General features: G+C 43.1%; 1 protein-coding gene across 1 annotated transcript; it reads left to right on the top strand.

The window, feature by feature from the left end:
* LOC139477938 (atrial natriuretic peptide receptor 1-like) lies at positions 1–27,205 on the top strand. The gene is made up of 17 exons (XM_071260386.1): positions 1–637; positions 1,543–1,905; positions 4,248–4,399; positions 6,767–6,901; positions 10,625–10,760; positions 11,389–11,483; positions 13,377–13,495; positions 15,315–15,426; positions 16,058–16,126; positions 17,467–17,547; positions 18,556–18,660; positions 20,045–20,116; positions 21,933–22,095; positions 23,341–23,490; positions 24,308–24,476; positions 24,810–24,962; positions 27,070–27,205. Exons 1-17 carry the CDS (start codon positions 1–3, stop codon positions 27,203–27,205), a joined length of 2,847 nt encoding a protein of 948 aa, XP_071116487.1.
* The last annotated feature ends 664 nt before the right edge of the window (positions 27,206–27,869 follow it).

Here is a 27,869-nt window from a genome sequence, read left to right as displayed (position 1 = left end):
ATGCAGGTATTAGATGGTTGCCAGGTTGATGACGGAGAAAAGTCCGCTGTGATGCAGGTATTAGATTGTTGCCAGGTTGATGACGGAGAAAAGTCCGCTGTGATGCAGGTATTAGATGGTTGCCACCTTGATGACGGAGAGAAGTCCGCTGTGACGCAGGTATTAGATGGTTGCCACCTTGATGAGGGAGAGAAGTCCGCTGTGACGCAGGTATTAGATGGTTGCCAGGTTGATGACGGAGAAAAGTCCGCTGTGATGCAGGTATTAGATTGTTGCCAGGTTGATGACGGAGAAAAGTCCGCTGTGATGCAGGTATTAGATGGTTGCCACCTTGATGAGGGAGAGAAGTCCGCTGTGATGCAGGTATTAGATGGTTGCCAGGTTGATGACGGAGAAAAGTCCGCTGTGAGGCAGGTATTAGATGGTTGCCACCTTGATGAGGGAGAGAAGTCCGCTGTGATGCAGGTATTAGATGGTTGCCAGGTTGATGACGGAGACAAGTCCGCTGTGATGCAGGTATTAGATTGTTGCCAGGTTGATGACGGAGACAAGTCCGCTGTGATGCAGGTATTAGATTGTTGCCAGGTTGATGACAGAGAAAAGTCCGCTGTGATGCAGGTATTAGATGGTTGCCAGGGTTATGAAACCTCCGCACAATTTGGCGCTGACAAATCCAGAAACGTATCACAGCACATCTGATTTTTGAACCCAGCATCCTGTATCTGGCACGGCTTAGAGACACAACTCGGCACAGCGAATTGTCGCTCCCCAAAATACTGGTTCCTTTTCCTTATTGTGTTGTTAATAAACAGTTATTTTGAAGGCATCCATAACCCCTGTATGTTATATAAGTGGAGTATTAGTAGGGGTATCAATAGGTTTTGAGCCCAGCACAGTTCTGAAATATTTTCGTAAGTTTTAATTTTTTCACATAGTCCCCATGCAGTTCAAGATACTTGTTCTCTCCAGAACTTGCATTGTCTTTTGTACAAGGTCCAACCCTAGTGTGTGAGCCAGCCCTCAGTAGAAGCAACCAGTTCTTGGTCCTCGTTAAATCGTCAACTTTGAAAACAACAGACAAACATTAGGGTTCGTCTTCGTCATACGTCATATATGCCAAGTGCATGTATAGGGTAAGACGGAGACAGGTATGCTGACATAAGGAGCGTCATTATTTCATAGGTTGGCTTTTAAGCCAATTGTAGCAATATTCCTGCAAAATCACAATCTGTGGCAGCACAATTTGTTGCGGACTTGTTCAGTGAGTGAGTGAGTGAGTGAGTGAGTGAGTGAGTGAGTGAGTGAGTGAGTGAGTGAGTGAGTATTGTTTTACACCGCTTTTAGCAACATTCCAGCAATATCCAGCAATATCACCAAACAGTGGCTTCGCATTCACCCATGTTGGTAGCCGTACTCCGACCGTCGTGACGGGAACGAAACAACTAGAAGGCTATCCACCGCCCATCGTCACCAGGACTAACATGGGTGCAGGGTGTATGATATCTGGTAGTGATGTTCTCCATGTTTTCCACCGTTTCACAGGATGCAGTCTGGCTGTGGAGCCTCTGAGCTACATGGCAGCCAAGTGGAACATCCCTGTCATCACTCCGGCAGGCTCCGCGGGGATCCTGGCAGACAAAACCCTGTTCCCGACGCTCACCAGACTCTCATTCGGGATGCAGGAGTACGCGGAGATATATCTGCACGTGCTTCACATGTACAGCTGGAAGCACGTGGCTCTCGTCTATGACAAAGATGACGTCTTCTCCGGCATCATTGGCGCAACATTCTACAACATTTTCAGATCGACTGACCTTGCACTTGCTCATCATCCCGTTAGGTCAAGGTCGTTTGGTGCAGATGATTATCGGGAAGTGTTACAGAAGGCGAACCAGGAGGCGAGAGGTATGTTATATATGAACTACATAAGCGGTAACCTTTGTAACCTTGGCTGAATGTATTAAAACTCCGTTATCACATAGGATCTACATTATAGCACAATGGTAATGTGCAAATTGAGGAAATACTGTGGCTGGCTGGTTGGTTGGTTGGTTTGTTGTCGCAATATTCTAGCTCTAAGAAGTCAATCCAGTGATTGACATCAAGAGCATCGATCCACGCAATTGGGATACGATGACATGCATCAACCAGTTAAGCGAGCCCGACCACCCGATCCCGTTAGTCGCCTCTTACGACTAGCATAGTCGCCTTTTACAGTAAGGGGGGGGACAACTGGACTAGCCGCGCCCCCTGTATTAATAAGTACATAGAGCTTATCACGCGTGTGTGTTTGGGGATGGTATCCTACATTATGTATAAACATTGTATTTAGCGAGCAGTTGCGAACTACGTAATGTTTCCTCGTGATGTACTGTATTTACCATCCTAAAACACGTACGCATGATAACCACTTCATCAAATTTATAACGTCATTCTTAAATTCCCTCATCCAAAAGAATATTTATCATCTCTTAGCAACGATACCTAGACATTGCAAGTTTTTTCCGATTGTGGGCATCTATGTATAATGTCAACACTCAGTGATTAGTCAGTTGGTCAGTAAATATATCAAAATAGATTCACATCAAGCAGTTTAACATTCTAGAAAAGACTCCGCAAGTCTAAAACAGATGACCACCTCGCTAACATTGCTTCGAAATCTATGTTTGCAAAACTGACTACACGTTATAAAGATCTCATCTGTGCCTTTCTTAGACACTGATTATGGATATCTTATATACACTATAATCTTTGTAATGGTAACAATTATCTCAGCAATGTGTCCTCAAATCCGATGGCTAATTGTGGCACGATCGGCGATAGACACGCAAGGCGACGCCATGAGTGACGGTGTGTTCCCACTTGGTATTGATTGTGGAAACTTATGGATATGAACCATATGAACCTGAACTAATATATATTTATTTATGTACCAGTTGCAATATGTCTGGACATGACACTCACTATGCCTGCAGCAGTCTATAGTCTGGAACTAATATTGTCTGAATCCCCATTGTTAATAAACAATATGAACCTGAATTGATATATATTTATTTATGTACCAGTCACAATATGTCTGGACATGACACTCACTATGCCTGCAGCAGTCTATACCAGACTCTAAAACTAATATTGTTTTAATCCCCATTGTTCATAAACCATGTGCACCTGAACTAATAATTATATATTTATTTATGTACCAATTGCAATATGTCTGGACATTGTTCGAGGTCTAGCACCACCTGGCGACAAAGGGAGACCACCCATGTACCTCCTGACTTTCTTATATTTACATATTTATCTGTGAATTACCCCAACGCTAGGGTACCGGTTTTACCCTTTGGCTCTACCTAGCCAAGAATCTTACACACAGAGATGTTAGTCATGCAATCGTTTCAGCATATAGGATACAGATGAGTTTGATGATGGGGATGCAGGAGCATCCACGTCAGCGAGCCTGACCAACCGATCCCGTTAGTCGCCGCTTTCAACAGGCATAGTCGCCTTTTTACAGCAAGCATGGGTTGCTGAAGACCTATTCTAATCTTCACGGGTCTATAATTACAAAAAATATGCAACCCAAACATTTCTCATTTCCCCTTTAACATTAATACGAACTTATTTTTGTTCTTTACAAATATTAATTTCTTGCATTTAGCGGTTTGGTTTAACTTTATGTGGTCATGGTACCACACGAACGTTTAAAAGTGAAAAATAATTATTTCAAATTTCGTTTGTCGTAGAATTCATATTTGTATGTTGGAATAGTATGTTAAATGTCTTAGCATCATTCGAGTGCAACCTTCGATAGAAAAGCTTGAAAATAACGAAAAATAGTGTATTGATTGATAAAATAGGCAAATTCCGCGATCGTTCTGCAATTCTGCGGTTGGTCATATTCTCTGCAAATCTTTCCACGAGAATTCGGAGAACTTGATTGTTCGATACAATTACATGATGAACAGAAATCCTTTACCCCAAAATCTGCATCCGGGTATGTGTAGTCCATGTAAAGTATTGGATTTAATAGTCTAAGACCTTCAACGGGTCCAGGCTGTTGCGTGTCACTGTCACCCAGCAGTGTGAGATGTTGCTCATGCAATCAGTCACCGGTTTTCTTGGACGATTAATCACAGGCGGCCGCGATGCTGAGTGCCTTTCGCTGACTGTATGGCAAGAGTGTAATCATCCAATTCATATCATGAGGTAACCTGCACCCGTCCCCATTTGACTCTTTGCTTTTACAGTGATCATCCTCCTGGCAGCTCCTGCCACCATCCGGGTCTTACTCCTTCACGCGCATGCGCTGGGATACACGACTGGGGAGCATGTGTTCCTATCAACTATTCCTGTTGACAAAAAGTTGGATATCTGGCAGAGGAATGATGAAAATGACGAGGTATGTAGGCTCAGAGAACAAGGCACCGCCCATTTCATATCATATTCATAAGTGAGGGGGGAGGGAGAGGAAGGCTGGGTTAATTTTGAAAACATATTGAAAACATATTGAAACAAATGACTAAAAAATGAATAACAATTGAAGCAGGGACCAAAATAATATTCTGTTTCAGACAGAACTTTTAGTCCCTCCAGAATAGCTAATCGACCCGTGAAGACCGGGTCAGAAAAGCTCTTCAGCAACCCATGCTTGCCGTAAATGGCGACCATGCTTGTCGTAACAGGCTTTTTAGGCGATTGACGGGATCAGGTGGTCAGACTCGCTGACTTGGGTGATGCATGTCATCGTATGCCAGTTGTGTGGTTCGATGCTCATCATGTCAATCACTGGATTGTCTGGTCCAGACACGATTATTTACAAACCACCGTCATATAGCTGTAATACTGCTGAATGCGGCGTTAAAAAACAACCAACCAAACAAAGAATAGCCAATGATTAGTTCCAATGTATTTTAACTGGTTTGCGATTATCATGTTTGGTTTCAAACCAGAGCATTTATGGGGCTCAGATGAGTCAAAATACAATGGCCACATTGTCGGAGCTCTTATAAATATCTGACAGATGTCGGAGATCTAAGACGCCGCTAAAGAACATGCTGATGTATGCCTCGCGAGCGTCAGGATAGACTGAAGATGGGTTGGATACCGAGATTCTCTTAAATGCCGTAATTCACTGTGCAGAGTAACGTCCCTTGGTCGTGTCAGTATCCGTGGGTTCGTATCAGCGGATCATAATTATGACCCCTGGTTTGTCATCTCTATACCTTTCTGTGGGTTCAACCAAAAGTTGCAAATGCCTTTGTCTCTGTGGTCTAGTGGGTTAGCGTCTGTCCGGAGAGCGGAAGGTCGGGGTTCGAACCCCGTCAAGTATACCAAAAGATTTGTCTATAAAAGCAGTGTTCGGCTCGACTCACTATACTGTATCTGAGTGAGGTGTCTATGTTAAACTGCGGTATTGCATCTTAGTGTGCCAGCACTAGACCCGTGAAGATCCGGGATATATTAGGTCTTCAGCAATCCATGCTTGCCGTAAAAGGCGACTATGCTTGTCGTAAGAGGCGACTAACGGGATCGGGTGATCAGGCTCACTGACTTGGTTGATGCATGCCATCGTATCCCAATTGTTCATGATGTCAATCACTGGATTGTCCGTCAAGACTCGGTTATTTACAGATTATTCATATAGCTGGAATATTGGTGACTGCGGCGTTAAACAACAGACAAAGAAAGGAATTGCCAGCCACACACACACACACACACACACACACACACACGCACGCGTGGCTCCAACTAGTGCCCGGATGACCGTGTCAATCGTGGCGGAAGTCGTGGAGCGTTGCAGACAGACAGACAAATTGTATTTAACATAAAGCCAATTGCGCAAAACACATACAGTATACAATAATTAGCTGTGATGTATCTGGAATATTCTCTGCTGTCATTTTGCCCTGATCACTTCGCTTTTCTTGCCCGGACCAGCTTCAATAATGTGGAGGCCGTCAAACTGAGTGAGTGAGTATAGTTTTACGCCGCCTTTAGCAATATTCCAGCAATATCACGCCGGGGAACAGATTGTACCCATGTCGGGAATAGAACCCGAGTCCTCGGCGTGACGAGCTAACGCTTTAACCACTAGGCTTCCCGACCACCCCAGCTGACAAACTGCTACCTGTAGCCTAGAACACACGTATACTACTGAAAGGATGTTTCAGAACACCCGGTATTATGTCATGTGGCTGTCGTACATCTGTCATGGCTGGCGGGTATTGCAAGTCAGAGCCTTCTGATTGTGGGAGTTCTTTTTTTTTTTTTGTTGTTGTTTACTGTTTGTTGTTTAACACCGCACCGCAATATTCCAATAATCGAGTATGGACCCGACAATCCAGTGATTGACATCATGAGCAGTGATCCACGCAATTGGGATACGATGACATGCATCAACCAAGTCAGCGAGTCTGACCACCCGATCCCGTTAGTCACTTCTTACCACAAGCAAAGTCACCGTTTTCGGCAAGCATGGGTTACTGAAGACCTATTCTACCCCGGATCTTCACTGGGAGACAAGCATGGGTTGCTGAAGACCTATTCTTACCCGGATCATCACGGGGAGACAAGCATGGGTTGCTTAAGACCTATTCTACCCCGGATCTTCACGGGGAGACAAGCATGGGTTGCTGAAGACCTATTCTTACCCGGATCTTCACGGGGTGGGTAAATATGAATAGCTACATGGTTAGCTGATTTATTGAAGACCATCTGAAAATAATATTTCTAATCCGATTATTTGTTCCTATTGTATTTTGTTCAGATCGTTAAAGGGGCTTGTCGAACTGCTGTCTTCATCGCACTCAGTGAGAGCTTCGACTTGGATTACGTCACCTTCAAGAAGAACATTGTGGAGAGAGCACTGAGAGACTACAATCTAGACTTTGGGAAAGCCGAGGTAAATACTAAAGTGAGGTGCAAAAGAAAGTTTACCTAGCTCGTATTCCTGTAATTGAAAATTGAGAGAACTGTCGTCAAATTTGATTGTCTATCTAACTATCTCCAATTCCTGCAACAGTCTATACAATGTAATCGGTAAGTGTTTAATTTTGTATAAAAATACGTTGGTTTAAATTCTCAACCACATGACCCCATCAATGTTATACATGTTTAGTGTGCAGACAAAAAGCAGATGTATTGATTTTTAAAGATAAGAAGTCCAAAAACCCACCAGCAGTAACTATTATGCGAGGTTTTGAAAAGATTAAAATAGATTATATTTTAAAAGTTAACATACTGTAAAACTATTAGTTTAGTGCCGACTGAGAGCCAGTACATGCCATTGTTTGGACATGATATCGTTACATTAAGTCGATTTCAATCGGAAATCAAATAAATGATAAAATTAACTGTGAGGCAAAGATTCTGTTCATCCTCAGCTGAGACCAGAAAAGTCTAGTTTTGATAGATATAAGGTATACTATACACGTAGGAAAAGTGGCCTAGCAATCTAAAATACCGCAATTTGCCGTGTGATGTAGAGTTGCGTCCTTTGGTCATGACAGGATGCGCTGAGTGTGGGTTCGAATCAGTCATTCACGTTAGGATTATTGTATTGTCAGCTCAAAACACTTTCTCCTGGTGTTCAAGATCCACTATCTGTGTTATTTCGGCCTTATCCATCTTCCTGAGGCAAGGGCGTTATCTTACTATAAAGTCCAGTTTCCACCCTTGCGGAACTAGGCTGGAATTCCGGAGTTGACTGGATTAACGAGTGTATTCAAAGTACAATCAAAATCGCGTAAAGAACTAGACATCCGGTTCGTTAACAACATGCATTTCAACACGCAGATTTTGGTCGACTGCAGGATTTGCAAAGCATGTGTACCGTCAACTTGGTGTGGACATATATTTTGCAAATCTTTTTAATCAAGGTGCTTCAGTGATTTGATGGACTTTGCTTGGTAAGACACATTTTATTACACTATAGATCTTAAATATTGATCAGATCGTCTTGACAGGGCGCCGCCATTTTGTTTGAAGAAATGCAAGTGATGTAAGAAATGGATTCTGATTGGTCAATAGTGGGATATAGAAAGGACATAACTCGTAATAACTACGATCGAGCCTGGACATTTTTATGGCCTTTCCTCCCAGCTGCCACGCCGTGATGTAAAGTAGCATTGACCCTACTCGCTCATTACTGTACACACGGCCTTGGGTTGATGGCAAAACACGAAGTTCTAATGGACAGCAGAAATAAACGTATTGACCAAACAGAGAAACGAGAAATTAATACAAATAGGAGTGCCCACATAATGTGTGTTGTCTTCATTAATCACGACACAGCCATGTAACAATATTAGATTTCGATATGTTGGTAAGAGTGTTCCATCTGGCAAAGGTATGGTTGAATGGCAACATCATCAACATTTGGCCTGATGGACTTCCCCAGTGTATAATGGTGGTGTCGTGAGTGTTTAGGTAATATTGGAACAGCGTGCAGCTTAATGGGGGACAGGTTTGTTTTTGCATTGTGACTGAGATATTAAACACCCAAGGCACAGAAGATACTTCACCCAACCTAACCTGCATTGTCGCACCAGACAGAATGGATCCGGAAGCCAGGCTCCGTTATTTAGTTGATGTGTGTCGCCGTGAGTATGAGTATGGGTCAATGCCCCCTTTAGCAATATTCCAGCAATGTCACGGTGGGGGAAACGTAATATAGGCTTCACATATTCTACCCATGTTGGGAATCGAACCAGGTCTCCGCATGACGAGCGAACCCTTTTACCACTGGGCTACCCAAGCGCCCCAGTGTGTCATCGTATACCCATGACGGGATCCAGATTCGTTTCTATACAGACGGATATGGAATACCAGAAGGGAAGTTGTCGCATTGTCGTGCTCTGGTTAATTTTGACACTTTGTGCTTGTATTTGGCCTATTGATGAGTGCGGCGGTAACAGACCAGCCTTGATGACACAGACACGCACATATATGTGCTGACAAGAATCATAATCTGAGATTTGATGTATGTTTACTAGAATTTATACTCATATTTTTTGTCTGTTTGTTTGTTGTTTTACGCCGCACTCAGCAATTTTACATGAAAAATAATCTGTAAATGGTCTGTAAAATAATCGAGTCAATCCAGACAATCCAGCGATTGACGTCGTGAGCATCGACGCAATTGGGAAACGATGACATGCATAAACCAAGTTAGAGAACCTGACCACCTGATCCCGTTTGTCGCCTTTTACGGCAAGCATATTTGACTTTTACGGCAAGCATGGTTTGCTGAAGACCTATTCTACCCCAGATTGTCACGGGACTTAGCGTCATATACATCTGGTATATAAGATTTTGTTGTTTTATCATTTACAACCTCTGTTCATCATGAGATCCAAGCACGACGAGAGGCGGTCGGGTAGCCTAGTGGTTAAAGCGCTCGCTCGTCACGCCGAAGACCTTGTTCGATTCCCCATATGGACACAATGTGTGAAGCCCATTTCTGGTGTCCCCTGCCGTGATATTGCTGGAATATTGCTCGTTTGTGGAACTCCCTAACACTGCCATGACAACATTATCATGAAGTTTGTGGAACTCCATAACACTGCCATGACAACATTATCATGTAGTTTGGGGAGCTCCCCAACACTGCCATGACAACATTATCATGTAGTTTGTGGAACTCCCCAACACTGCCATGACAACATTATCATGTAGTTTGTGGAACTCCCCAACACTGCCATGACAACATTATCATGTAGTTTGTGGAACTCCCCAACACTGCCATGACAACATTATCATGTAGTTTGTGGAGCTCCCTAACTCTGCCATGACAACATTATCATGTAGTTTGTGGAACTCCCCAACACTGCCATGACAACATTATCATGTAGTTTGTGGAACTCCCTAACTCTGCCATGACAACATTATCATGTCGTTTGTGGAGCTTCCCAACACTGCCATGACAACATTATCATGTAGTTTGTGGAACTCCCTAACACTGCCATGACAACATTATCATGTCGTTTGTGGAACTCCCTAACACTGCCATGACAACATTATCATGTAGTTTGTGGAACTCCCTAACACTGCCGTGACAACATTATCATGTAGTTTGTGGATCTCCCTAACACTGCCATGACAACATTATCATGTAGTTTTTGGAACTCCCTAACACTGCCATGACAACATTATCATGTAGTTTGTGGAGCTCCCTAACACTGCCATGACAACATTATCATGTAGTTTGTGGAACTCCCTAACACTGCCATGACACTGCCCCATGACTTTCTCTTGCTACGTGGTACAGTCGACTTAGGCACCGGGATTAGCTGTGCGCAGTTATGTCCCTTAGGTGTGCCATAAGCCGATGATTGTGGGTTTGAATCCCAGATTCACCCTGACTAAGTATCTAGGTTTGTCAGCACCATACCCACACCCGTGGGTTTCACCAAAGTAGTAAACATCTGAGACCTGCATCACTTCAGGATTTCCTCCCTCATCAAGCCAACACGCTCTGATATAACTTGAATACTGTTCAAAGCGTTAAACCCCACTGACTCTCTCATTGTGTTTATTGCGGTAAATGATTGTGTAGTTTTGGTTAAGGACATAACGAGTGTTATACATGTATTTCTGACATCATATACTCCATGTAATATTTCAGCCAACCGTTTTGCTGACTGGATTTTATGACGCCATCATGATCTATGCTGACGTCATCAACGAGACGCTGGCCCAGGGAGGTGACCCGACAGACGGAAGTGACGTCACGCGTAGAATGTGGAACAGAACTTTTAATGGTACGTCCTCTGAATCCTTCAACTTTCCTTTCATTGGGAACTGATCAGTTTGATATCATTATAACAGTGTCGTACCATGGTAAACATGTGGAGGTCATTTACAAATTTGACGCTTCATTGACAAAACGTATGTAATCACATCTTTGGAAAAGATTAAGTTTGCAATTTTCGCCACAATTTTACAGTTATCGCATAACACACAACTGTTAACGGGTATCTTAGAAATCTTATCTTTGAAAATTTACATTTCAGATATGAGATATATCATTGAAACAATATGTTGTTAGACAAAATTACCCAGTCACAGATTACTTTTTGAAAATTGGTGCAAGAATGCGTGATGGTTAAATAGACATAATCAACAGTCAATTATTATTATTATTATTATTATTATTATTATTATTATTATTATTATTATTATTATTATTATTAACAATAACAGTCAGTCCAGACACACATACACTGGCTAAGCACTGCGAAATCACATTGCCTATTAATATGAAATAATTATCAAGACAAATCGCCATCACAAGAACAAAGGTATTCATCAAGTATCAATGCTCCTATTGAATACAAACTAATACACCAGCGAACTTTGATAATCGTTTTTTATTTGTCCCTGTTCCAGGAATTGGCGGCCGTGTTTCCATCAACGACAACGGCGACAAATACACTGACTTCAACTTGTTCGGTATGCAAGACACAACGAATGGGATTTTTGAGGTGTGTATTGTTTACATCTAGGTCTTGTCACGTGTGTTGTCTTCGACGTCGACAGTTTAATCACAAATACAGAAGGACATTTCCATCAGTGTACAACTGAGATAGATTACCTGTGTGAGTACAACTGAGATAGATTACCTGTGTGAGTAGAACTGAGATAGATTACCTGTGTGAGTAGAACTGAGATAGATTACCTGTGTGAGTACAACTGAGATGGATTACCTGTGTGAGTACAACTGAGATACATTTCCTGTGTGAGTACAACTGAGATAGATGACCTGTGTGAGTAGAACTGAGATAGATTACCTGTGTGAGTACAACTGAGATACATTTCCTGTGTGAGTACAACTGAGATAGATGACCTGTGTGAGTAGAACTGAGATAGATTACCTGTGTGAGTAGAACTGAGATAGATTACCTGTGTGAGTAGAACTGAGATAGATTACCTGTGTGAGTACAACTGAGATAGATGACCTGTGTGAGTAGAACTGAGATAGATTACCTGTGTGAGTACAACTGAGATACATTTCCTGTGTGAGTACAACTGAGATAGATGACCTGTGTGAGTACAACTGAGATAGATGACCTGTGTGAGTAGAACTGAAATAGATTACCTGTGTGAGTAGAACTGAGATAGATTACCTGTGTGAGTAGAACTGAGATAGATTACCTGTGTGAGTACAACTGAGAACAGAAAACGTTAACGCCAGACAATAATATTGTCGGCCAGAATATTCCACTAGGTGTAAATGCCAAACTTGAGGTGAATATTAGATGAATGGATCAGAGGATCAGTGATGACACCAAGTGTTCCCAGACTAAGTAAGCATGTACGGCTCTAGGCCCAAATAGAACACATATGAGACGTCTACCTCTTGTTGAAACGATCCATTAGTTTCACAAATGGACACTCTTTCCGCCGACATTCTCTTGATCCCACATTTCAATTAACGCACATTTGACGCATGTATTTTATATTTGGACACATCGCTACTACTGATACTACTACTACTACTAATATTACTACTACTACCACTACTACTACTACCTCTACTGCTACTACCTCTACTACTACTACCTCTACAACTACTACTACTACTACCTCTACTACTACTACTACCTCTACTACTACTACTACTACTACTACTACTACCTCTACTACTACTACTACTTCTACTATTACTACTACTACTACCTCTACTACTTCATACTACTACTACTACTACTACTACTACTACTACTACTACAGATAATATTGTGCACATTAATAACGCGCCAAGTCCACACTCTAAAGCATGTCAAAGCTCAACATTATTACCGAGGTTGATCGATCAGTGTGCACGGGATTTACATTCAACCGTGAGGCGGCAGAAAGTGAACAGCCACAGGACGATCTCAACCTACCGGGTACCCATTCATTGCCGGATGAACAGAGGCGTATTTGGAAGAAAGTCACTTGCCTTTGGGGACGCCACATGTTCTACATGTATTCTGGCTCCTCATAGAACTCGGCCACCTGTTCCCCTGTTGAAGATTGAGAGTGTGAGAGACTGAGAGAGTGAGTGAGTGAGTTTAACGCCACTCCCAACAGTATTCCAGTTATATCACGACGTGTCAACTTAATATGGCAGTTCTAAGAAAGTGATGCAGGTCTCAGACGTTTAATTACCACTTTGGTAAAACCCATGAGAAACTGTATGGTGCTGACAAACCTAGAAACATAATCAGGGCGAACAGGGATTCGAAACCATAATCGTAAACTAGCGCGTCCAAGGGACGCAACTCTGCACAGCTAATTGCCGCGCCGTCGACGACTTTGCAACCCGTGCCCCCTCCCCTGGAGTATCATGCAAACACTGTACTGTTATTCAGATGTTCAGTTTGTATATCCAGGTTATAGGCGAGTACGATGGCAAAACCAAGATGTTTAGTTTCCGGCCTGGGATGTCTATCAAGTGGGTCGGTTCCGGTCCGCCACCGGATGTACCTGAATGTGGCTTCCGGGAAGACAGGTGCGCAGCAACGGGTCAGTATGTATATGTATACGCAGGCCTACCTGTTTATGGTAGTCTCCTTAAAACTACGGGAATTTACACCTCTTATCCTCCTTGTAAACGGAATTTCTAGCAACGAAATAACCGCTTGCATAATTATAAATGCTCGCTTCGGAGAAACGAATAATTTTTAACATTGGTCGTTTCTCCTTGAAATGAAGAAACTTTTGAGCTGTACTTCGGTATGAGGATGTTGTTGCATCTTAAGCTGGTTCCAGTTCCGTAATGGTGTCAAATGCCAATGACGTCATCGACAATGACTTTCTGAGGCGGATTAAGGCCGCACTCAGCCAAAATCCAGCTATGAGACGACAGCCTTTAAATAATTAAGTCTCAACCAGACAAACAAGTGGATGATATTATGAGCAACATCCCATCCTTTCTATAATGTAAAACGTCAACGCCAGAGAATAACTAGTTTCGTTTCAGAATCCATTGGGCGAAAAGTCCAAATGGCGGTGACAGTTATATGTTTGAATCACTGAAACCGTGGTGGCACCAGGTGTTCGCGAAACCACGAACAGTTGCACAATAACAGATTTGTTTGTTTGATGACATGCATCAACCAAGTCAGCCGACCTGACCACCCGATCCCGTTAGTCGCCTATTACGACAAGCATAATCGCCTTTTACGGCAAGAATGGGTTGCTGAAGACTTATTCTAACCGAGAATGTTCACGGGTCGCACAAGAATATATATTGTATGTAAACTCTGTTATTAACTGAATTATTAATTTCATTTCAATTAAATCATTATATTTTTTTTATGTAGAAAACAATTTCACTCTGTCCGTGGGTCTTGGAGCAGGGTTTACCTGCATAGCTGTTGTGGCTCTCAGTCTGCTTCTCCTTATATACAGGTACAGTGTTGGGTCTGCGCTTGCTAGTTTGTTTTACGCCGCACTGATCAATATCTCAGTCATATCACGGCGGCCTGTAAAGAATCGAATCTGAAGCATGCAAACGAGTAGTTGATATGATGAACAACGTGTAACGTCGTCTGGATACGCAATAAATTGTGTAACCGAGCCTGCTGTGACGACCCATTTAGTCGCCTCGTACGAAAAGGATATGTTTCTCGGGACGAATAATTCTAACCCGGTATCCCCATACGATGTATTAGATTGGGGTGAAAGGCGACTATGTTTGTCGTCAGAGGCGACAAACGGGATCGGGTGGTCAGGCTCGCTGACTTAGTTCATGCATGTCATCGTATCCAACTTGCGTGTATCGATGCTCATGATGTCACTCATTGGAGTGTCTGGTCCAGGCTCGATTATTTACAGACAGCCGTCATATAGCTGGAATATTGCTGAGTGTGACGTTAAACAACAAACAAACAACAACATGATAAGGGTTGAAATGCACCTTTTACATCTTTATTGTTGAATTACTAGGAATCTTTGATAGGAATATTTATGTTATGAATATAACTGAATAATATCTAATCATTTATACGATATGTTGTTTATCATTTGTTAATATTCGTATTTAGTTTTGTTTGTTTGTTGTTTAACGCTGCACTCAGCAATATTCCAGCTATATGACGGCGGTTTGTAAATAATCGAGTCTGGACCAGACAATCCAGTGATTGACATCATGAGCATGGATGTGTTAGGTAATTCTGTTCTGCGTAATATGAACGTTTTCGTATCTACATTGCTACAGTTCAAGCAAGTAAAGTCGTTACTTTGGTGTTGTACATAAAACTAGTTGAGTTATCCCTCGAAGTATTCCTTGCTCTGATACCCTGCGTGCGCACGTCTTCTTGTTACAGGAAGTGGAAAATTCAGTCTCAGCGCGACCTCTGGTGGTGGAAAATTGAACTGGATGAACTTCAAATAAAGGAACGAAAACTCGGCAGCTCGGTTTTCAGTGTCATGTCACAGGTATTTGTGTGACTGGAGGTTTACTGAACGTGTCACAGGTATTTGTGTCACTGGAGGTTTACTGAACGTGTCACAGGTATTTGTGTCACTGGAGGTTTACTGAACGTGTCACAGGTATTTGTGTGACTGGAGGTTTGCTGAACGTGTCACAGGTATTTGTGTGACTGGAGGTTTGCTGAATAAACTTGGTGTCCTGAAAAATATGTGATCTAGCATGAATAAGAAAGAAGATATACAAAATTGTATGTCTAGAAGTAATGAACCACAACATATTCCTTCTCTTAGAAAAATCCCACGTAAGCTCAGAGTATTTAATGGTAAGGCGGTGGTTAAAACGTTCGGTCGTCGCTCCGGAGACCTGTACTCGATTCTCCTCTTGAGTGAAGCCCCCTTTTTTAAAATGTAAGCAAAAAACGGGGGGTAAAGGGGGTTGTATTTTAAAATTATAAGCAAATGGACGGGGGTAAAGCCAATATCTGGCGTCCTCTCTTGTTTAAATGCTCTAGCCGTGTTACACTATCAGCTGCCCTTGTAACACATGTTGATGTTTACGTAGATGAGCGTTACAGCGAGAGATCTAGCCGTGTTACACTATCAGCTGCCCTAGTAACACATGTTGATCTTTACGTAGATGAGCGTCACAGCGAGGACGGACCCATCGACCCATGACGAAATCAGCGGAGACATCGCGGTATACAAGGTAATGAAGTAGTAGGTGGATAACTTGATTCCTCTGAAGTCTATATGGAACATCACACTATACTACAGTAAATAAAAGCTGTAAAACATTTCCGTAATCAGAGCAAGTCTCTGCTGAAGGTAGAGTCCATTGTACGAACCCGACTGAATAATAAGCATGCGTGTATTAATCACTGACAAATTGTGATGGTACCAGGTGTTCTGCCCAATCCGTGCTACTCGTCACAAACACATACACAGGCAAATCAATTGTCTACTTCAATACGTGAACAGACCATACAAGCCCAAATACGGAATTGCATCATTTTTGTCAACAGGTATTCTGCCCAATCCGTGCCACTCGTCACAAACACATGTACAGGCAAATCATTTGTCTACTTGAATACGTGAACGGATGATTCAAGTCCAAATATGGAATTGCATCATTTCTGTCAATAGGTATTCTGCCACATCTGTGAGACTTGTCACAAACGCATGCACAGGCAAATCAATTGTCTGCTTGAATACGTGAACAGATTATACACGTTCTAATATGGAATTGCATCATTTTTGTCAACAGGTATTCTGCCCCATCCGTGTTACTCGTCACAAACACATGCACAGGCAAATCAATTGTCTACTTGAATACGTGAACAGACCATACAAGCCCAAATACGGAATTGCATCATTTTTGTCAACAGGCATTCTGCCCCATCCGTGCTACTCGTCACAAACACATGCACAGGCAAATCAATTGTCTACTTGAATAAGTGAACAGATTATACCAGTCCAAATATGGAATTGCATCATATTTATCAATAGGTATTCTGCCCCATCCGTGCCACCCGTCAGAAACACATGCACAGGCAAATCAATTGTCTACTTGAATACATTTCGCAAATGTTAAACCGATATTACACTGACATTGCACCGACATTGCACCGACATAACACCGATCGTATTTGTTTATTTGTTTGTTGTTTAACGCCGCACTCAGCAATATTCCAGCTAATCCAAATAATCGAGTCTGGACCAGATAATCCATTGATTGACATCATGAGTATCGATCCACACAATTGGGATGCGATGACATGCATGAACCAAGTCAGCGAGCTGACCACCCGATCCCGTTAATCGTCTCTTACGACAAGCCTAGTTGCTGATATTGCACCGATATTACACTGTTATTTCACGACATTGCACCGATATTTCATCCAAATGTATATTTCACGAATTTTCTGTAAGGATATACAAATAGAATGACATCTTTACCGTTCTGTTAAAAGGATTCGAGTCGCCTAATTCTATTTGTCTGCAATGTGATTGACTGTTATCTCTTGCTGACCGAGTTGTTTGTTGCAGGGTATTCCTGTCCAGTTGAAGCATCTACACTTCAAGGATGCCCTGCAGATGAACAAGGAATTCCTCCACGAGTTCAAAATGGTACGTGATGATGCTGATGGTGAGGTTGCAGGTTGATGGAGAGGGGTAGTAGGTGGTGGAAGGTGTTGATGAAGGATTAAGGCCGGTAGTAGGTGGTGGAAGGTGTTGATGAAGGATTAAGGCAGGTAGTAGGTGGTGGAAGGTGTTAATGAAGGGTTAAGGCCGGTAGTAGGTGGTGGAATGTGTTGATGAAGGATTAAGGCCGGTAGTAGGTGATGGAAGGTGATGATGAAGGGTGAAGGCCGGTAGTAGGTGGTGGAAGGTGGTGATGAAGGGTTAAGGCAGGTAGTAGGTGGTGTAAGGTGTTGATGAAGGGTTAAGGCAGGTAGTAGGTGGTGGAAGGTGGTGATGAAGGGTTAAGGCCGGTAGTAGGCGGTGGAAGGTGGTGATGAAGGGTTAAGGCCGGTAGTAGGTGGTGGAAGGTGGTGGTGAAGGGTTAAGGCAGGTAGTAGGTGGTGTAAGGTGTTGATGAAGGGTTAAGGCCCGTAGTAGGTGGTGGAAGATGTTGATGAAGGATTAAGGCCGGTAGTAGGTGGTGGAAGGTGGTGATGGGTGGTAGAGCGTGGCTGTGGCGAGTGATGAGAATGGAATTGTTCCTGTAATAATAATCTGACATGAAAGGAAATTTACCACGAACATTTGGGTGACGTTACCGCCAACAAATCACCCGTTACGATTCGGGGTGGAATAGGTCTTCAGCAACCCATGCTTGTGCAAAGGCGACTATGCTTGTCGTAAGAGGCGACTAAAGGGATCGGATGGTCTGACGCCCTGGCTTCTTTGACTCATGTCATCGTGTCCCAATTGCGTGGATCGATGCTCATGATATCAATCACTGGAATGTATGGTCCAGATTCGAGTATTTACAGATCGCCGTTATACAGCTGGAATATTGCTGACTACGGCTTTAAACAACAAACAAACGAAAACAAACAATCCTGAAATTCCTTACAAAGGAAACACACGGATCGACACCAACTGTATTCTACATGTGCATTTTCTTGGCAGATTCGGGATGTGAACCACGCCAACTTGGCCCGACTGTATGGGGCGTGTTTGGACGCCCCCCGCAAGGTTTTGGTTGCAGAGTTCTGTCCCAAGGGAACACTACAGGTCAAAACGGTTCAATCCCTAGTGACCCCATGAGGTCAAGGTCATGTTTGACAAACAATCTAATTCGTTTTAACCTTATTCGGTAAACACTTAAATATCTCATGGACCAATCGCCGTCTAATAAAAATCGTACAGAGAGACTTACTTATGTTATCTTATCAATCAATTTGCGTTTTTCGGTTCAAATTTCACTTCAAACATGGTAGGGGTCTGGTGGCTGCAAACTCATTTCGTACCCCAGCCTTTATTGATACAGTTTATAGCTAAAATGGATAGAATTATCATTAAACCGCCCGCATATTATCAGAAATGAGCGGGCCACTGTAACTTGATAATGCCCTCATATTGCTTGACGACGGGCCATTATCACGCCCGTTGTTAGGTGACGTCATGGTATAGGATCGGTGACGTCACGTTCAATAGTGACGTCACCTGGTTTGTTCTATGACGTTTCCATATTTGTAAAAGTGGGTCAGTGACATTCGTGTTGATTGCAGTCAATGTTTCAAACCCGATATTGGTGTTTCTTTTTATTTGATAAAAAAATCCATCCATTTTAGCTAGAACTTCGTCGGGCAGTTAATGATAGCCTCGGGCATCTGCAAATGATAATGCCCTGAAAAACAGCGTTTCTCTTATGTTATTTTTATACAAAATCACCCAGCCACAGATTACGCTTTACAAACTGTTGCAGGAATGAGTGGTGATTATACAGACATGATCAAACTGCTCAACAGCTCTCTCAATTTTCAAATTCGGTATACTTTCTTATGCCTCTCGGTTGATGTCACAATATCTGTTGTCACTTGTGATGATAACGTGTTATATGTGTTAATAAACTTCCAGCAAAAAAATGTATACACTCACGTGTGATGGTGGCTACAAATGAAACAACTGATTTCTCGATCGCGATGTATTTATATGTGGGTAACATAGTAACTGTAATATGAGCACCTTAAGTTTGCAGTGTTTCGGCGACTGTTTTCAGTCGAGTAACGTTTTGAAAACGTTTATAATTTTTAAGTCAAGTTCAGTTTTCACGTGTACCCCTCGTACGTAAAGATTCTGAGCAATATTTAGTCATAGTATTCTAGGATTGGGGACGGGGAATGAATGTTGTTTTACGCCACTGCAGGCAAAACTGTGTCTCCTTAATTGATGGGGAAAAAACAGTGGTTGATAGAATGAGGGACGATATTGGCCGTCAATACGATAACAAAGTCATAGTCTCCCAGTGTGACAACCGATCCTCGTTTCAGTCAGCACGTTTAACACGCAAGATGTTCTTGAGACTCATTCTGCCCCGGGATCTCCCGTGTTGGACTTAACTTGTGTAAACATCCGTATCCCCGGGACTGACCACTCCGTGTTTATGTCCCCACAGGATCTTCTAGGCAACCCCCAGATTAAGCTGGACGCTCAGTTTAAATTCTCTCTGACAATTGACATCGTACAGGTGAGTTAACGCCGAAACAAACTAATCATACATTGGAAATTAGAAATCAAGTATTATACCTGATTTGCCGTTTCTCTTAACGTGACTAAAATATTTCTGGCATTTGAATTTTCTGATATAACCCCTTTGGTCTAAGCGTTCGTCCTTGCTAGAGTCATTTTCGCAGAAATATCACTTGTTCATATCTGTCAAGTAGTTGCGTCCCCTTGCCGTCAAGGATCTGCTGCTCATGGTTTCGAATGTAAATTCTCCTCCAATACAGGTACTGACTATACCATTACTCGGAGTTTTAACTGAAGGGGTAAGAACATTAAAGAGCCATTTTGAACAATTACAAACATTTGTTTATTTGAGTAATGTTTATGTGAATACTTCTACCAGGCAGTCTCTAACTAATGTATTGTAATCACCAGTTGCCATGCAAGGTTTTTGTCCGCGTGAGGCCAGGGTTGTGAGGACTTCGTGTGTAACGTGGTGTTTTAACATTCAACACTTATGCCCTGATTGAACTTTGGGTTCTCAAGACTTTCGTCAACTGGTCAGTAATTCCTGGTCACATTACTGTATCTACATTGTGTCATCCTTTGATCGGGGGCACGGGTGGCCCAGTCGTCTAAGGCGCCGCGATTCGCTGTGTAGATTTGCATCCCTTGGGAACGCCAGAAACATATGATTGTGGGTTCGAATCCCGGTTCGCCCCGATTATGTTTCTAGGTTTATCAGCACCATACCCGTGCTCGTGGAATTTCACCGAAGTGGTAAACGTCTGAGATCTGCATCACTTCAGGCTTTCCTCCCACATTAAGCTAACTTACTCACTCACTCATCATTTGATCGTGTGAACCTTGTGCATTAGCAACTTGTCTGAATTACTCATATTTAGTGTCATTTTATTTAAATTCCAAGAGTCAATATACTGTAATTATTCGGAATATATATGTTAAGATTCAATATTGACATTCAACAGGAAACGTTATCCTGGCCATGATGACCCTCCAACCCCCCCCGCCCCTCCTTCAGGAGAAAGAAAAAAAATCAAGCTACGTGTTAATCGGGAGACTATATCCAAAGATGTAAAAATGTTTTCAACTCAATAATTCAAGTAATATTTGCATACTGAATTAGCAAAATGCGACAGAAAACGCACCATAATGGAAAACTTCTGAATCAGTTGTGTTCCAACTAGGAACTATCAAGGTCAAAATCGAAGAAAATAATAGGATTCAGACTCACGATCATGTATAGGATCTGGCGGGAGTGCAACTGGCCGAGTTTCCGTCGTTTATCGCCCCCTTTGTACCTGGTCAAGACTAGAGTTGTCCATATCCGTGAAGATCCAAGTTAGAGTAGGTCTTCAGCCGTAAAACCCATGCCGTAAAAGGCGGTTATGATTGTAGTGAGAGGCGAAAAACGGGATTTGATGGTCAGACTCGCTGACTTGGTTGCTGTATGTCATCGTATCCGAATTGCGTGGATCACTGCTCATGATATCAATCGGTTGATTGTCTGGTCCAGACTCGATTATTTACAGACCGCCGTCATATAGCTGGACTATTGCTGAGTGTGGCGTTAAACAACAACAAAGAAACACAGAAAAATATAAGTTATCGGACTTATTTTTAGTGGATGCCTCGGTGGCTGAGTGGGTTAGATCACCTATTTTTGTGCTGACTCAGCCCCAAAACGTACAGGAATATGTACTTCACTAAGAAAGTGTAATTCCATGTATAACATTTGTTACATTTGAACACTTTCTATAATGCATTGTGTATTGATAACGGACTTCCACAATGTACACACTTTTCGTGCTATACAGGGGATGTGCTTCCTGCACGACAGCCAACTACGTCATCACGGCCGTCTGAAGAGCAGCTGCTGTCTGATAGACAATCGCTTCACTGTCAAACTGGCTGACTTTGGCCTGCCGACGTTGTACAACAACATCGCCGTTGATAGAACATCCCAGGAATACATTAACGGTGCGTCAAATGAAGGAATGTGTCCATACCTGTTTTCTTACGAACAGGATAGGGTTGTCTGGATACAGTTTTTACATAACCGAAAGGTATCATAGAACATACCCGTCAAGGTGGGATGTAAGAACGAAATCTGCACCCTGACCCGAGTAACATCCTCGGTTATCCAGGGTGTAATGTCTGCATTATACTATCATTAATACCCTGGACTCATGTGGCGTAAAAGCTGAAGTGACCTCACCACCTCAATTTCTCTTACGAATAAGATATACATGATTGTTCACGTTGTTTTAATCGGCGCGTCTTTTCACAATCTAAGCTGTGGTAGAAATGGTCTTCAGCAACCCATGCTTGTCCTCAAAGGCGACTGAGGGGGTCGGGTGGTCCGGCTCGCTGACTTGGTTGATGCATGTCATCGTATCCCAGTTGATTGGAACAATACGCATGATGTCAATCACTGGATTGTCAAGTCCAGACTCAAGTATTTACAGACCGCCGTCATATAGCTGGAGTATTGCTGAGTTCGGTGTTAAAGAACAAACAACATTAATAAAAACAATGGAGTGGATATGCACTGCACTGGATCACCGAGGCTGCTTGAGTGAGTGAGTGGGCTAGTAAACTGCAGCGCAAAAGAAAGTGTAAACCCTTGTTTGATGGTGGATAAAAATGAAAAAAAAAGAAATGGTCATTCGATTAGAATGTAGTTGATACGGGTAGGCGATGTCGCATCATATCAGTGGGTATATCACAACGGTCACGTTATGTTTCAAGGTTTGTCAGCACCATACCCGTGCTGGTTGGTTTCACAAAAGTGGTAAACGTCTGAGACCTGCATCACTTCGGGCGATCCTCCCACATTAAGCTGACACGCCGCGATATAACTGTAATACTGTTAAAAGCGGCGTTAAACCCAACTCACTCACTCACTCACTCGCAACGGTCACGTGCACATGACGCCTCAAGGTCGCGATTTCACTAAACACAGTGATAAGCAGAGTGAAGTGAGAATGTTCAAGTGTCTACTTTCTTTTGCCAGTCAGTTTCCACTTGGTTCAAGACCTACATTCTCCTTGTTTATGCCATGCATAGATAATGGTCACTTAAATACCATTGGGTGAGAGTGAATGTGTGTTCCTTTATAGTTGAATTTGATTATTGTCTAGGCTAACAGATAATTCACACTATCGATCTGCATGGAATAAATCGTGTTTAATGTTGTACTCACATGATTTCTACAATTAACAGAGTGCTTGTGGACAGCACCGGAATTGCTACGGAGTGACGTTGCTATGGCAACCAAAGAGGCGGATATGTACAGCTTCGGCATTGTACTGCAGGAGATAATCACGCGAGAATCTCCTTTCTTTAAGGAGACTTTGGATGTGACTGTGTCAGGTACTATCTCCCTATAACCATTAAGTGTGGTATACGATCAGTGTGTGTGTGAACAAGAATGAGCCTTTAGTTGACACCTTTCTATATCCAACTGTGACCTCATTTCTTTTGAAGTGAGGTGAGGTGAGGTGAGGTGAGGTGAGGTGATATATATCCAGTATAACTGCACTTATATAGCGACGTGCGTGCAGGTGTTGGGTGGTGTGTGTGGCTGCTTGTACTTGTCCGGACGGATGCCGATTTAAAGTGCTAACCCACTGAGATGCCATCCTGCAGTTTAACATTGATACCCCACTCAGACACAGCTCTTGCTCTATCCCCTTAATGCCGAGCGCCCGGCAGGAAACAACAAGTACCATCTTTAAATGTCTTTTGGTGAGCCGTTTCGGATAAAGCAGCGTTTGTAATGTGCGCTCAATAACTGCGTGTGGTAAATCCGGAAAATATTTCTTTTAGTTTTCATTTAGCGTCGTTTTCAAACTCTAACCAGACGCTTTGTGTGAAGATGCTGAGTGAGTGAGTGAGTGAGTGAGTGAGTATAGTTTCACGACGCTGTGTACAGTGTTACAGTTATATCACGAGAGTGGGGTGGTTCTTACAGTGTGCGAGGAATTGAATCATGCGTCTTCAGGGTGTATCCTTCTAGGCTGAAACACAAGACGTTTTAAATTGATTAATCGTAATTCCAGCATGTGATCAATGGACATACAGCTAAAACAAACCGACAAACAAACACACCCGTAAACGAGCCAACTAAACCGTTGTTAGTTTGATGCCATCCTCAGTCTGATCTCGCTGGGCTGTGCCTTCCTTCCAGAAATACTTGTGAAGGTCATCAAGGGAAGTAACCCTCCAATGCGGCCGTGCTGTGAAGTTCCTCACCGCCTATCGGAGCTGCATGAGCTGATGAAGAGTTGCTGGTCAGAGGAGCCAGCGCACAGACCCAGCTTCATTACCATCCGGAAAGACCTCAAGAAAATCCTCGCGTGAGTCAAACCCATTCCGTGGTGAGGTCGGTGTGTGATCGTTCTACCCTTGTGACCGGTGTATGGATGTCAACTTCTTTAATATTAAGAACACAACGTTTCGGAGCATATGCTTACTCCTTCATCGGGTAAATGAATGCCCTAATGCAGAGAGCATGTGTCTGTTGGCTTCCCCTGTTAGTTTCCACCCCTTGTTATCTTATTAATTTTGTTGTCCGTACATATTGTTATGCTCTCTGCCTCATAGCATTCATTCAGAATATTTAGGCTACAAACTTGTTTTAATCAGTAAGCGGTTAGGTAGAACACTACACGTCTGTGTGGTGTTTGCAGGCGTTTTGGCGAGTCCGGGAACCTGCTGGACACGCTACTGAGACGCATGGAGCTGTACGCCAACAACCTGGAGAAGCTGGTGGAGGATAAGACGCTGGAGTTGCGAGAGGAGAAGAAGAAGTCGGAGGAGTTGCTGTATCAGATCCTGCCCAGGTAAACACGTGTCTTGTCCTCCAAGGCAGAGAGACACGAGTTCATATCGTCCAGGTAGATAAACACGTGTCCATATCTTCTAGGTCGATAAAGACGTGTCTTGTCGTCCCAGGTAGATAGACACGTGTCCATATCATCCAGGTAGATAAACAAATGTCTTGTCCTCCCAGGTAGATAGACACGTGTCCATATCATCCAGGTAGATAAACACATGTCTTGTCCTCCAAGGTAGATAGACACATGTCCATATCATCCAGGTAGATAAACACGCGTCTTGTCCTCCAAGGCAGAGAGACACGAGTTCATATCGTCCAGGTAGATAAACACGTGTCCATATCATCCAGGTAGATAAACACGCGTCTTGTCCCCCAAGGTAGATAGACACGTGTCCATATCATACAGGTAGATAAACACGTGTCTTGTCCTCCAAGGCAGAGAGACACGAGTTCATATCGTCCAGGTAGATAAACACGTGTCCATATCATCCAGGTAGATAAACACGCGTCTTGTCCTCCGAGGTTGATAAACACGTGCCTATATCGTCCAGGGAGATAGACACGTGTCCATATCATCCAGGTTGATAAACACGTGTCCAGAGCTTCATAGTAAATACGCGCGTGTCTAGTCTTCGAATTACCCAGGTAGTCATCTCAGATAAAGATGTATCTAGTATTTACGGGTCGATAAACACGTGTATATTCTTCCCAGGTAGATATATGACAACATGTCCAGTCATCTCAGATAAAGATGTATCTAGTATTCAAGGGTAGATAAACACGTGTATATTCTTCCCAGGTAGATGATAACATGTCCAGTCATCCCAGATAAATATGTATCTAGTATTTACGGGTCGATAAACACGTGTATTTTCTTCCCAGGTAGATGACAACATGTCCAGTTATCCCAGATAAAGATGTATCTGGTATTCACGGGTAGATAAACACGTGTATATTCTTCCCAGGTACATGTAGATATATGACAACATGTCCAGTCATCCCAGATAAAGATGGATCTAGTATTCACGGGTAGATAAACACGAGTATATTCTTCCCATGTAGATGGCAACATGCTTCGTCTCCGCAGATAGATAAGGATCATAGATATGTACAGTATCTGGTCTTCACGAGTTAGATAACCATACGTATAGACAGGTGTATACAAAATAGACATATCTGTCCCGGGGCTATCAACATGTCATTCAGCAGATCATGGCACTGTGCCGTTAGTTAGTGAGATAATGTTTAACGTCGAATCGGCATTATTTCAGCAATATAGCGCCTATGACAAATTTAGCTAGACCAGCTGGCCGGGGATGATGGGGTTCTACGATGCCCCAGCTTCCTTCACGATACCTCGGCAGGATTAACGTCATCACTTTAGCTACTGATGATTGGCACTGTGGAAATGTTCGACCCTCTGGTGGTAGCAATCACTGATGTAAACGCGAACAAGAATTAACGAAATAACAGATTGAATATTCAAAGTGAAAAAAGAGATATATTGTAATTTCCAACCTTTTTTCGCATCGCTAACTCGGTCATAAACTAACGAGCAAAAGAAACGTTACCAACCACCATGGGATGTCCATGTAAAGCTGCCCAGTGATAATTCCACCCACAATCATCCGAGCTGTCTTGTGAGTGATTGAGTATGTTTTACGCTGCTTTTAGCAATATTCCAGCAATATTACGGCGGGGGCTTCACACATTGTACCCAAGTCGGGAATCGAACCCGGGTCTTCGGCGTGAAGAGCGAACGCTTTAACCACAAGGCTATCCGACCGCCCTTCACGTCTAGAAGGCAACAACGTGATTGCTGCTCCTGATACTGCAGTAATCTAGACTTGCTAAATGTTATAGACTTGCATGGGCGGTATTGGATATATTTGTGTCAGATTCTGTGTGACTAATGATCTGGGTACTATAGCACGTGCATTACTCAACAAATTGCTTTGAATCTGTTTTGGATCGATTGATTTTCGACTAGTTTGAAACACTATTCGGGGTTTGGACCCAAACTGTCAAACCAGTTCTGTTGCTCATCACTTTATGTTCTGTGTTTTGTGTTACGCACTTCTTACATACGTTTATTTTCCAATCTGTCCCAGGTCTGTAGCTGAGAAGTTGAAGCGAGGCCTCAGAGTGGAGCCTGAGGAGTTCGAGTGTGTCACCATCTACTTCAGTGACATCTGCGGCTTCACCACCATCTCCGCCAGGTCAACACCCATGCAGGTGAGACCTTGAGACACGACATCACGGGGACTCCATATAACTCCCCAGTACCCATGCAGGTGAGACCTTGAGACACGACATCACGGGGACTACACATACTCCCCAGTACCCATGCAGGTGAGACCTAGTGACACGACATCACGTGGACTCCATTCATCCCCAGTACCCATGCAACACAGACCTAGTGACACGACATCACGGGGAATCCATATAGTCCCCAGTACCCATGCAACATAGACCTAGTGACACGACATCACGGGGAATCCATATAGTCCCCAGTACCCATGCAACATAGACCTAGTGACACGACATCACGGGGAATCCATATAGTCCCCAGTACCCATGCAACATAGACCTAGTGACATGACATCACGGGGACTCCACATACTCCCCAGTACCCATGCAACACAGACCTACTGACACGCCATCACGGGGACTCCATTCATCCCTAGTACCCATGCAACACAGACCTAGTGACACGACATCACGGGGACTCCATATACTCCCCAGTACCCATGCAACACAGACCTACTGACACGACATCACGGGGACTCCACATAACTCACCAGTACCCATGCAACACAGACCTACTGACACGACATCACGGGGACTCCATATACTCCCCAGTACCCATGCAACACAGACCTACTGACACGACATCACGGGGACTCCATAT

This window comes from Haliotis cracherodii, unplaced genomic scaffold (genome assembly GCF_022045235.1).
Source record: "Haliotis cracherodii isolate W230 unplaced genomic scaffold, xgHalCrac1.p SCAF_38, whole genome shotgun sequence".
NCBI lineage: Eukaryota > Metazoa > Mollusca > Gastropoda > Lepetellida > Haliotidae > Haliotis > Haliotis cracherodii.
The sequence above is the reverse complement of the archived record's forward strand: the minus strand, read 5'-3'. Positions and strand labels throughout refer to the sequence as shown.

What these genes read in the sequence shown, in the direction of transcription:
- LOC139477938 (XM_071260386.1), top strand. Translation starts at nt 1, where the DNA reads ATGCAGGTATTAGATGGTTGCCAGGTTGATGACGGAGAAAAGTCCGCT. An exon ending in GTGGAACAGAACTTTTAATG is followed by an intron (nt 10,761 to 11,388) that starts GTACGTCCTCTG and finishes TCCCTGTTCCAG; the next exon opens with GAATTGGCGGCCGTGTTTCC. An exon ending in TTTTCAGTGTCATGTCACAG is followed by an intron (nt 15,427 to 16,057) that starts GTATTTGTGTGA and finishes ATCTTTACGTAG; the next exon opens with ATGAGCGTCACAGCGAGGAC.